Here is a 13514-nt window from a genome sequence, read left to right on the forward strand (position 1 = left end):
TTTTATATGAGAAGGGCATAGCTAACTAGCAATGGAGAATATTTGCAGTAGTTTCACACACTTGATAAAAATGGCATGAAAGACAAGCAGAGCTGATAGAGATTATTAGGCTGAAGATCCTTATTAATGTAGAAGATGCAAATACTTCGGGGTAAAAATATCAATAAAATCATGAAAAAACAGACAACTATGGAACAAACTAGTATTTTTTAAAAGGCAACATACACACTGGTGTACATGACAATGAGCTTTCCAAACTAGTTTAAAAAAAATTACAAACCCTTTTCCGCTCTTTCCTGTCCTTTTCATCTTTTTTCTCTCTTTCTCTGGATCTTTCCCTTGACTTGTCCAAATCTTTCTTGTCCATTTCTCTCTCCTTACTCTTGGACAGTGGTGGAGGAGTATGATTAATGTAGAGCTGTTAAATCAAGGCAATATTACTAAAGATTATTAGTTTTCCAGTATTGGCATCATTTGTTTGTTTATTAAATGAAACACAATTGGGAATTATACCCAAAGTCAAAACTGGTCAGCTATCTGGATTACAAGAGGTAAAATAAAAGGGCATGGCACAAATTATACAAAGCCTTCAATTCTTGGCCTTATAAAAATTACCATTTAAACTCCATCAGTTCATTTGTGCCTCAACTGAGACTCATTAGTAAATTCACAAACTAGAGTATTCCTTATAGCTCTATTGTAAAGACCTATAACCACCATTACAAGAGTCCATATATGAACAATAGTGACTGGACTTTCTCTATTGTCAAAAAAAAAAAAGAAAGAAAAACACCTCTACACAATCATGAAAATTTTAAATAGTCTTACCATCCACTGACAGGAAGTCAATAATGGCAATGGGCAAAAGTATAAATATAAAACCTAGCCATGATTTTGCTAATAATTCTTTTCTGCCTCAGTGTGAACCATGCAAAGATTATCCCAAATTATTTTTACAAATGTAAAGGCTGCGTGTTCTGTACTGCTGAAAGCACTCCAATTTCTATCAAAATAATCACAATTAACTGTGAAATTTGTCTTCCTGGTTCTAAATACTTCAGAAAGCCATCTAGTCAGCTGAGGATGATTAAACAATTCAAAAGACTAAAAAATAATGAACCAATATTCTCCTCTGCCTATCCTTTCTCTGCCGAAAGGACTATATGCAATAAAACAGCCAGTCATCAAGGGTATTCTAACTAAATAATTAAGAGATAACCCTTCTTAGGTGAGTTGTAAATATGGAAATATGCTGTAACATAAAATATTTAGGAAGTAGTCAGGAAATAATCAGATACCTAACCTTATGGCATTTATATCTGTGCTACAAGCCTATGTTTAATTTAAGACATTAAAAGTATTATGCAGCAGAATACTGAATATAACTCATTACACAACTATACAATGCTAGATATACCTTAGGAACAAATAGAATAGTTAGTCAAAAGTCAAGTATTTTTACATGAAGAAATCCTTTGGTATTCAAAGGAATACATGAAAAATGAAGACCATCAGTTTGATAAACACTTATTTTTTAACACCACCAAACATTTTCAATTCAGTTGGCTCAGAAATACTGCCATAGCAATGCAGAAGTAGATTCTTTAAAATTTCAATGTTTAAAAGTTGATAAACTGAAATAGACAAAATGCTTATTAATAAAGAGCAAGAGAATGATAGTCATAAAAGCACTTATCTAAAAGATACTCTTGCTGGCTAGAATGCCTTAAATGACACCAAGATTTTTCTAATCATGAGGCTTATTCATATCTTAACATTATTTATGAAAATGATTAAGACAAAGGAAATATGACTGCAATACTCAAAGAAGACTTCTCTAAGTATTAACTTTTTCCCAATAAAAGCAAAAAAAAAAAGTTTATAATCACAAATCCATACATACACACACACATACACACAACCCTTGTTAATAATGAAGTTTTGAACTGTGCTTACTTTCTTTCTGTACTGCAAGGAATTGAGAAATTTTTCTAGAACTTCTGGCATTAATGTTCAAATACTTCATTCCTGACATAAAAAGTCACATAGCTCAACTGATACACAATCAGAAATTCTTAGTTCGGAATGCACCCAATTCAATTCCTTCTTTAGAATAGTTCTGATCACAATACTCTTTTTGCATAAAAAGAGTTTCTCATTGCCTAATGAATTAAATGCATACTCCTTAGTTTAGACATTCCAAACTCTCCACCATCTTTTCACAATTATATCCCGCTATAGTAACCCAGTGCACTCTATGCTGTGGCTATCACCGCTCCCTAACATCTGTCCTTTCCAGCAGTTCTCATTACTAGAACGGTTGTTCAGTTTTATCTTAACTTCCTAAAACTCTACTTAGCCTTCAAAGATGGCTCAAAGTCATCAGTATTCAACCATTTCTCAACTCTGCAACTCACTTTCCATTATTTCATATTTACTTTTTTTATGACAAGTGCTCCCTATTAACTTCATGTCACACATTTTTGTCCATAACAGTTTCCAGTATGGTAGGAGAGCTAAGGCGCCTTTCTACTTTTACATACTTCCTAGTACCTTGTACACACAGTGAGTTCTCATAAGTTTGACAAATAAAATTAAGGATTCATTAAATGGATTTGTATGTAGCATGGCTGGGTTTTGTTCTTGATTGGCTTTTATTCTTGACATTGGGATCATTAAGGTCCAAAAAAGAATTTGACTGATTTTCAAAATCTGTTTCAGAAAACACTGCTCCATTGACTTTATTAAAGCTTCACTATATTACATAAAGATGGCCTCACTTTTAGGCTTGGGTTTGGCTGTAAATCCTCATTTTAAGATGGTGAACAAATTAAAAGCTAAATTCTCTCTTGAGGTGGTTACTGATGCCCTCCTAAATTACAGAAGGGCTGCTTAGTGGAACTTGCTTTTTTTTTTTTTTTTTTTCTTTTTTTTTTTTTTTTTTTTACCCTTTCTTCATCAAAAGTAGCTGCTAGAATTGCTACATCAAAACACAATTGATCAAAACTAGAAATACACTATTTGAAAATTAGGGGTAAAGGGTAAACTGACAGAAGAGATTTGGATACTAAGCTAGATTTTTCTTCTTTTAGCTAATCTCATTTGAAAAGCTAAAATCCAAGTATTGCTTTTACCACAAATTAGAAAGTAAAAATAGCAAATAAATAATAAAGAGAATCCCACAGACAAAGCATAACTAAAAAGTCAAACTAAAGCAGGGAGAGAATCTTATAGGTACAAGTGACAAGATAACATGAAAATAGATGCATATCTTCCAAACCCTCTAGAAAGTAAAAGCTACCTCAGAAACAGGCTAAAGATAATCAACTTTGGAGATCACTCAAAGTCCAATGAATTTGTTTTTCTAAGACATTCATATACTATTAAACTTTCTAGACACATAAAAATGCAACATCAGCTACTATGCAAACCAGTACTTTGCATGCTTTACCAAAGTGCAAAGGCTTAAGAAATCACTTCAAATATTAATTGAATACCTAAACTTACTGCCAGGCACCATGCTAAGCACTAAATATCTGAAAAGTAGTAGAAGTCACATAATTTTTAGAAGCATATGTATATGCCATTTTCAAATTTTTCTGGTTGCATGTGGAATAAATCTATTAAATTTTAAAGGCCCACAAAACACCATTTTTTTAAAGGGGGGATGTGGGAGATTGAGCTGAATCACTGTAATTTTTAAAAACCAAGGCAAACACACTAAAGGAGCCAGAAAAACCCTTTCAACTATTGTTGAAATGGGTGGTGCTAGGAATCAAGGAACCTTAATTTTAGTTCATGTTTTGATACTAACAAATTGTATGTAACTGGGAAAGCTAAAGAACTTTTAGTCTCTCATTTGTCAAAAAGACACTATCCACCTGCCCTGTCTACCTCACAACACTGTTAAGAGCATGAAATGAGACAGTACATATTTTCAAAAGGCCTTTTCACAAATGTGAGGAACTATCATCGGTTAGAAAATTCAGTTAATTTTAAAAGCAGGTTACAAACTGCTTCAAAGTATGTTTCAGTAAACAAATATTCAGAAGGTAACACTGTTAGCCCATTAATTTAAAATAGCCCATACAAGCCACTGATGGTTAAGACTGACATAAACAATTTGAAACTGGTTATAAAAACCTACTATATTGCAGTATGTATTTAAGTTAGCCAACAAAAACTTTACATTAAATGAAAGTTCTATAGATATCAAAATTGAAATGGAATATAAATTAAGTTTTCCAAAACTATCCTAAATAGGAACATCATTTTAAATAATAATTCCATGTAATAAAAAATAGCAATATATAATTCCAACCTGATATCAACATTTTTGTAACTCCTACTAGGTATGGAGAACTCTGTTAGTATTGTGACGTTATGGCTAACATCAAAAAAACAAAAATACGTTGGACGTTTAGAATTTTCAAAAATAATGTCATTAAGTTGATGTTGTGTCTAATGTGTTATTTTGACTTGTTCTTCAATAGCATATTACAGAATAATCCCAATATCTACTTCAAATAAAACATTCATTCAAATCAGGGAAAAAAAAAAAAAAACTAACTAAATGGAAGTCCTCCTGGGATAGCTGAGACTTTTGATTAATACAGTATATTCTAAAAAACAATGCTACAACTTTAGGACACAGGTACACTGGCTAATATAAACTTAAAAATTAGTGCTTATTTCCCCAATATCCACAGACATTTCATTATAAATCTATACATCTAAAAGCAGTTAGTAATGTCAACTGGCTCTGTTTCAAAATTTCATTTGGTCCACCAGTAAAGAAATCAAGCTTAGCTGATTTCTATTTTAATCATGGTAAGCAATATTTATGCTGAAAAATAGGCTTTATTCTGCTAAGCAGATTCATTTGCTTGTAGCTTGTAAGAGGAGGCAAAGTAGAAAATCAAAGAAGGATACACGTTTTATAACAAAGACAAAAACAACATGAACAATGGACAATTCAAGTATACTGAAATAAACTCTGTAATAAGATACATAAACTGCACACTATTTTTAGTAGCAGAATATTCAAGAAAGTAGAATAGGTAAGAATCAATACTGACATGTAAATGCAACCACCAAGTATTCCCCTCCAGGGGAATGATTCTTTCACATTAACTGTATCTCCTGATATTGTGCTACAACTACCAAAAAGGTACCTCAGCAGAGGATATATAAAGAATTTTTATAGATTGAGATGAGTTCCATTTTTAAAACAGATATGTGAATGCATCAAATTTATTTTTTGGTATTTTGGGTTGTCTAAACAGTCAGACAGCCTGGCAGATTTATTTTGAAAAATTAAATAAACCCAAAACAATCCAATAACCTCTTCCCTGAATGTTAAACTTATTTCCAGATTTTGAAGCATAAAAGGAGGATGTATAACACAGCAAGCAAGGAGAGATGATAGAAATGTTGCTACATTACACACATTTTATAACAATCTCATTAAAAGGGATCATTGTCGTCTGTTGTTTCAGTTTTAACATTTAATATTTTTGAAGGTTATTCAATGTAAGCAGAGTACTTTATCCCACTGATTTCAGCTTACTGAATGTGCTAGATGTGAGGACATCTACTAAATAAAATAAGTAAAGAACATTTGGTTTACTTAGGCATGATGAGTTTAAAAGACTCAAACCTTTGCTGAAGATTCCTTGAGTTCGATGAGACTGTCCTGTAGAAAATGAATGGAGATGACAGGTGAGCTGGCATAGTTCTCAGAACCCAGAGGAACTTTGGGAAGTATGGCTGTAACCTGGAAATAAACCAGCTACTTCTTGTGAGGATAAATTTCATGATGTCATTATCAATATGAATATCAACAATAAAAAAAAATGTAATGGAATTGTAATGTTAAAAACTAAATTAAATGTACTCAATGTAAGAAATAAAAATCTTTCTCTGCTCAGAATTTAAAAATAAATGTCAATGCCACATTTTTCATATCTCTCTACTTAAGCTATATGTAACGTAAGAGGTTTAAGAAAGCAAAACAGTTTTTTCTCCACAAAAAATTTAAAATACTGGAAGTCACTGTGGAAGAACAACATTGCCTTATACTTTTCATAGTTTTTCTTTAATTGGGAGGATTCACATTTTACTTTACTTGTAACTCTAATATAAATATATATATTTTAAATCCTAGCTGGAAAATTCAGTGGCATTGTATTAACAAGAAAACAAAATATATAAGAGTAATCACTTCTTTTTTTTTTTTTTTTTTTTTTTGCAAAGTGCCTATCATGGTGAATCTCAAATCTCCCACACACAAAGAAATCATTAAAAAAAAAAAAAAAGAAAAAGAAATCAACTACGATATTCCACCACAGTGCTCTTGATGAAGAATTAATAACTTACAGTTTTTTAAAAGTTCAACGTACTGCAAATTCAAAGATTCCATGAAATTAGATGACTTTAGAATTAAAATTAAATATGGAGCAAGGAATGGCTACCCTGAGTCTTCAAGAAGGCTACACCCACGATTTTGTGCTGCAGTTGAATGCCTGGGGTTTCTCTTTGCTGGGTGGTAGGATTGGATGCCACATCTGCTTTTATCGTAACGCAAGGTTCAACTTGTTGGGAACCCATTGGGTATAAACAAACCTCCAAGGGAAGATAAACAGAAGCTGCATGCTCACTGAATATACACAACTACAGGAGAACTGATCACCAAGGAGACTTTAAAATGGAACTCCTTTCAAGACTCCTTCTTAGAAGGCACACATCGGTATGATGCTCATCAAGAAGCTTGAATTCAGAGGTAACTTGTTTATCCTGTATCATCCAGGAAGTCTTCAGTGCTATATATTCTTCAATATGCTGAAAAATAGGCTTCATTCTGCTGAAAAGATTCGTTTGCTTGTAGCTACCATTGCACTCCAAAAAAGACTGCTTAAAGCAGTTGAGGCACTTCTGGGTAAAATTTCTCTTGCACTTTGAAACACTACAAAATTAGTGCTAAGTCCTTGAAGTTTTAACATTTTTATAATAAAAATACTCAATAGAAAAAAAATCAGTCCACCAATATAGAAAAATTCATTTTCTAATGCAATATAAAACCTCCAGTGGCTCCAGTGAATGCTTGGCATAAGACTTGAAGGAAGTCAGGACACTGGTATTCCAAACAGGTGAGCCTAACATGGACGCTGCCTTCCTCAGGCTATACTAACCTTTACTGTGGAGGAATGTGATGGAGAAGGGTGGGTATCAATTTTGCGGCGTTTTTGTTCTGTTAAGACAAAAAGAAATAGTCAGAATAAGGTATATTTCTAGTTTTCCAAACACTTTAAAAAAAAAAAAAAAATTTGCATGGCAATCAAGTTCCCCTAGCAAAATCCCTATATAACCTGCCAAAACAAGGAGACAATAACCAACTATACATTAAAATAACAAAAGGTAAGAACATATAAAGAAAGGTAAACTTGCCCCTTTCAGGCTCTGGAATATCTGATCGGGGAACAGGTGATTTCAAGGACCCAGAAACTGGCGTTTTTTCTCCTCCTTTAACATTTTCCTTTGATTTCATTTCCTTTGCTATATCTCTTTCTCTGGATGGCTCCTTCTCTCTTTCCCTTTCTTGAGTTGATTTTGATTCTGCGTTGGGGACAGTGGTCTTAAATTTCTCATCTTTAGCTTTTTCTTCCTTCTTGAATTTTTCTTTCTCTTTGTCAGACTTTGGCGTTCTTTCCTTGGTCTCTCTTGCTTTTTCATCTTTATTTGGCCGCTCTTCCTTTGGTTTTTCTTTACCATCTTTACCAAGTACCCTGGCCTCTGGAGTAGTAGCTGGAGTCTTTTCTTTTTTCTCTTTTTCTTTCTCTTTCCCTTTTTCTTTGTCATTTTCTTTAACAGCTTTGTTGCTTTAGAACAAAAACATGGGATTTTAACACAAATAATCATAAAATGTATCCCTTGTCTGATATATGATAAAATATATCATAAAGGGTTTCTGACTAACTTCAAAAATATTAGAACTAAGGGCGAGTCCTTCAAAAACTAAAGGACAACTTTAAGACAAGTAAAAAGGAAGAAGTAATGGTCGGGTGCAGTGGCTCATGCCTGTAATCCCAGCACTTTGAGAGGCTGAGGAGGGTGGATCACTTGAAGTCAGGAGTTCTAGACCAGCCTGGCCAACATGGTGAAACTCCATCTCTACTAAAAATACAAAAAACTTAGCTGGGCATGGTGGTGGGCACCTGTAATCCCAGCTACTCTGGAGGCTGAGGCAAGAGAATCACTTGAACCTGGGAGGCGGAGGTTGCAGTGAGCCAAGATCACACCACTGCACTCCAGCCTGGGTGACAAAGCAAGACTCCATCTCAAAAAAAAAAGGAAGTATTTCTTTATCCAGTAAATCATAAACAAATTCATGAATTGCAGATTTAAAAGAACTATTAGCTGGGTGTGGTGGCCCACACCTATAATCCAGCACTTTGGGAGGTCAAGGCAGGCAGATCACATGAGGTCAGGAGTTTGAGACCAGTCGATCAACATGGCAAAACCCCGTCTCTACTAAAAATGCACAAAAAATTAGCCAGGTGTGGTGGCACACGCTTGTAATCCTAGCTACTAGGGAAGCTGAGGCACAAGAATCGCTTCAACCCAGGAGGCAGAGGTTGCAGTGAGACGAGATCACGCCACTGCACTCCAGCCTGGGTGATGGAAAGAGACTCTGTCTCAAAAAAATAAAAAAATAATTATTAAAATCATCTCAGGTTCTTTTTTGGCATACATGTATAACCTATGAGAATAAACGGTAAAAACCAAAAATATATCCCACAAACCAACCAAGGGAACTACTATCAGGAAATGGATTACTTAGCTGGATGGATCACTACTTAAATTAGTGTAGGCTTTTCTTATATCTGTCCTTACTCAGATTGTTCACAGCAATCACTCTAACCTAAACTATTTTTTTTAACTTCATACCTACATTCCCCTGAGTATCCCAGCAGGAGAAACAAAGTTGTTATACAAGCATAATTCTACAAAACATAATTAGGATGTAAAGCATATCAGCAAAATAGGGTACATAAAAAATTTCAAAGTCCAACATAAATGACTTTTCACATTACTCAACAACCACTCCCCTTCTACTCATGAGGATTCATATAAGAAATTAGAATTATGAGGGCCAGATGCAATGGCTCATGCCTCTAATCCCGGCAGTGTGGAAAGCCAAGGCTGGTGGATCGCTTGAGGCCAGAAGTTCGAGACCAGCCTGGGCAACACTGCAAGACCCCATTTCAAAAAAAATACATAAATATCATTTTTAAAAAGAATTTAGAATTATGACACATGGCACAGTGTTCCTACCTGTTAGAGCCACTATTTCCATTGCTTGAATTCCCTTTAGGTGTGGTGCTAGAAGCTTTATTAACAGCTTTCACACCACACTGAGATCTCTCCCTTGATTTATCTGAAATAAAAGTAAGGTTTTATTTAACAAGCCCCTAAATGTAAATAAGCTACAATTTCACAGCAAAATGATTAGAGAATAATTAGAAAGAAACAGCAGGCTGATTACTTCTTAACGTTTATATACTCCTATCTAGGGAATAAAAAGTAATACTAAGCCAGCATTGTACTAATTCTGTGATATTAAACATTTTACTTTGTTGAAATAAAATATATTACTTATAAGTTTCTACAAATAAACATACCAGTCTCCTCAGTACTGCTTTCATCCGATTTAGATGCACTTCCTATTGATGATGAAGAAGGCCCACCACCAGGCCCATTTTGCACACTGGCAACTGCATTCCTCGGAGGGGGGTCTTTGTGATGAAACTCATTTTCAGGTATCATGTATGACTTTCTACTTTTCAACTGCCCAGAGTAGCTGAAAGTCGCACAAAGTGTTTAAATATACAAACACAAATCAAAAAACATAAACATGAGGTTTTTAAGAATTAGCAAGTTATTCATTCTACTATGTAGTTCTAGAGAATTAAAAAAATACCAATTTTTAGTAAGTTCTTGAAGGTTTTTATAGAATGCCCAACTTTCTTAAAAATTACAATTTCACTATAAACTAATCCTTAAACTAAGATGGCTTTTTTCTTTTACTCTTGAAGATCTGTTAACTATGATGATAAAATTATATTTCCTCCCAATCAAGAAATATTATATATGACTTTTGAAACTATCATCCAGTATAGACCGGAAGTTGATAATCAGAAGTGGTAACTCTCACCAGCCTGTGGGAACATGATCGCATAATCTCCCATAATCTCCTGAAGGCAGAAGATAAACTTCAACACTGTAAAACATTTTAAAGTCTTCAGAATCCTTCTGTCATCTAGTCTTGTAAATCACATTAAAATATAATTTTGTTACCCCATAGCCAATGCATATAGATCTGGCCTCTTCTCTTTTTCTTCTTGGCAGATTTTGTGTACTCTTCTTTCCAAAGCTTGACCCAGATTCAAAACTTTTGGGTACCAAGGAAGTATTTTTGTTAGCACAATCAAGATATTCCTGATGTGAGTATATTCGCCTGTTTCAAGGCAATGTACCGATGCCTACAACAAACATTTTCAGATCCATTATTATAAAAGTACAAGTATAAAGAGAAAAATCTGCCTTTGAAAAACCCAATTTTTTTTTTACCTTGGTTAGTTTGTAATGCCATTTATGTACAACATGTCGAAAATTTTCATAGTCTAATTGATCAGCCTTATTTCCACCATCAAAACCAGTTGCCCGTAATATGGTAAGGAATCCTGGATAGTTTCCACATTCCTAAGGAAACAATGTTTGTCACTTTTAAGGAAAAATTATGATCCACAAAATCGCAGAAACTGAAACTTAAGTAGACTAGATCAATGTTTCCATATAAAACCATCATGCGTATTTTGATAAGTAGTCACAAAAAGTTCAACTTATACAAAGATATTAATTTGGAACGTCAGTTTGAGAGAGAATAAAAAACTATACAGAACTTTTTAATAATGAATTGTGCTTATAAACACCGTTTTACAACTGAATCTTAAACTCAGCTTCTCTTTTAAAACTCAACAATCTAGACATTAATGGATGTGGTCATTATATACATGGGTAAAATATAAGGGTTTTTATTAATCATACCTTTTCATATGTGGCTCTATCACTATGCCACCTGGTCACAGTCTCTAACATGCAGCACAGAAACCTTCCATATCGACTGGCTTCATTTTCAGTACAGCTTGCAACTGTGTAAATTATGTCAGAGAAAACCTACAGGAAAAAAATGTTTAAAAAATATAAACAAATCAAGGTCAAAATCATTTAAAAATATTAGAAGATTCTCTTATAGCAAGTCATAATAAACAGGTAAGCTTAGTCGAAATGTATATTCCCTTTATATAATGACACTGCAGAGACCTTTGGAGATTTTGGCTTTTGTGGGGAAATAGTGAATTCATAAAACAACCACCCAAAACAAGAACTTTTATATAGAAAGCTGATTTACAGTGACAGGGGGAAAAAAAAAAACTGTCATTATTATTACATAATAGTTTTTTTTATTACATAATAGTTTCTTAACCACTTAGCCATACATATTACTGGGTTTATGGGGAGAGTAAACAGAGGAGATGCTAATAGAAATTAAAAATAGGCAGCTGACATGCTGTAACAAACATTATGTTTTGTGGGGGTTTTTTTGTTTGTTTGTTTTTGAGATAGAGTCTCACTCTGTCACCCAGGCTGGAGTGCCATGGTGCGATCTCGGCTCACTGCAAGCTCTGCCTCCCGGGTTCACGCCATTCTCCTGCCTCAGCCTCCCGAGTAGCTGGGACAACAGGCACCCGCCACCACACCTGGCTATTTTTTTTGTATTTTTTTAGTACAGACGGGGTTTCACCGTGTTAGCCAGGATGGTCTCAATCTCCCGACCTCGTGATCCACCCGCCTCGGACTCCCAAAGTACTGGGATTACAGGCATGAGCCACCGTGCCCGGCCACATTATGTTTTTAAACCACAAAATGTACTAATAAGAAAAAAGCTAAATGCAAAATGTAAATACGACCATACTAAAAAGTTTCCCTGCTTTTATGTGTGTGTGAAGGTGTAAACTTTTGGTTTTTTTTTTTTTTTTTTTTTTTTTTGAGAAGTGAAGGTTAAGAATGGAGAAGAAAGTTCTACCTATTATGATACAACATGTAAACTCATATAGTTAATAGTTTAACCTTGAGTGACTATTACATATCAGGTGCTTTTTATGTGTAGTGATTCATTTAATCCTCACAACAATCTTATGAAGCAGGTACTTATGCTTTACAGATAAGAAAACAGGCACAGAGAGGTTAAATAACTTGCCAAAGATCATACAGCTAGAAAATAGTAGATCTAGGATTCAAGTTCAGACACTTGGTTCCTGAGTTCATGCTTTTTAACCAAACACACAATAATACCTCTATAAATTATAATGTTAGCTATCTTTGTGTGAGAATTTTTTAAAGGTTGCAATAAAAACTTACTCGATCATAGCAAAGAAGTGTGGAAAAATTTGGAGTTTTCTGTTGATGTACCAATTCAACAAAACGAGCACAGTAAACGGCATCAATTGCTGAAAAAATACATCGAGGAAATATACACAGCTGTAGAAATTTTGTGATGGTCTCATTTTTGGTAGATTCTAAAAATAAAGGAAGAATATATTAAGTGGTAAACTTCTTCCTCAAGTGCCTCAAAGCCACTAAACATGACAACATATTACCTTTAGTGTAGAGAATACTATAAAACCACAAACTATTTATAGTTTGTAACCAAATGTCATGCCTGGTCATGATTATCATTTTTACTATGTGGACTTTTTTTCTATCTTTCTCCAGAAATATGTTTTATACAGAAAAGTTGAATGACAAGCTGCCAATATGTAGTTAAAAGTTAATTAACTTCACCAGCAAACTATATCAGTTCCTCTAGTGAACGTGAAGTTGATTCTGCATTAACAAATAACCAAAGAATGGGATAGAGAACACTGAGTTGAAATACAAACATAATACACTGTAACACCTGTAAAGTTATAATGTTTTGTTTTCTGCAATTCACCAGCATCGGGAATGTAACAATTCCAACAACTTACTTGCTAAAAGCCAGTTGTCCTTTTCCAGTTTCAATCTCTGTAGAACTCTCTGTACATGTTCCATCTGTTTCTTTTCTTCTTCAAGAAGCTTGTCCTGAAGGGCAGTACAGCGCTCCTTCTCTTTTTTCTTTTTATTTGGGGGCTACAAAGAATAAATCAGATACTTTTCTAAATATATGCACATTACCTTTCTTCTTTTAATTGAAAAGTTTAAAGAGATAAAGGCTGACAGTTTATAACTACTTTAACATGAATATAGGTCCACCTGAATGTGCTTTTATCTTCATTCAACACACTCATAACACTGTCATGGCATCTTCACACACCATCAAAACAGGCTACATTTGCAACACTGATACTATCAGTCTCAGGCATGGTGTCATCTTTGACTCTTCCTTCTCCTTTATACCAAGACTGGTTTACAAG

The 13514-nt window shown here is 34.1% G+C and overlaps 1 protein-coding gene across 12 annotated transcripts in view; it reads right to left on the reverse strand.

Annotated features, from left to right (window-relative positions):
- The window catches only part of THOC2 (THO complex subunit 2), a 132424-nt gene that overhangs the window by 13314 nt on the left and 105596 nt on the right, over positions 1-13514 (reverse strand). For 6 of the 12 annotated variants that reach the window (XM_077987565.1, XM_015128122.3, XM_015128121.2 and 3 more), the window contains exons 24-34: positions 13089-13230; positions 12481-12638; positions 11107-11235; positions 10630-10761; positions 10357-10541; positions 9681-9859; positions 9334-9436; positions 7447-7877; positions 7191-7249; positions 5660-5776; positions 281-418 (exon numbers count right to left, since the gene is read on the reverse strand). In XM_077987565.1, the coding sequence (XP_077843691.1) occupies positions 281-418; positions 5660-5776; positions 7191-7249; positions 7447-7877; positions 9334-9436; positions 9681-9859; positions 10357-10541; positions 10630-10761; positions 11107-11235; positions 12481-12638; positions 13089-13230 (1773 nt within the window). Of the gene's footprint in view, positions 1-280; positions 419-5659; positions 5777-6473; positions 7250-7446; positions 7878-9333; positions 9437-9680; positions 9860-10356; positions 10542-10629; positions 10762-11106; positions 11236-12480; positions 12639-13088; positions 13231-13514 lie in introns of all 12 variants that reach the window. The other 6 variants (XM_015128126.3, XM_015128125.2, XM_015128124.3 and 3 more) reach the window with 2 other exon arrangements.

Source organism: Macaca mulatta, chromosome X (genome assembly GCF_049350105.2).
Source record: "Macaca mulatta isolate MMU2019108-1 chromosome X, T2T-MMU8v2.0, whole genome shotgun sequence".
Taxonomy (NCBI): Eukaryota; Metazoa; Chordata; class Mammalia; order Primates; family Cercopithecidae; genus Macaca; species Macaca mulatta.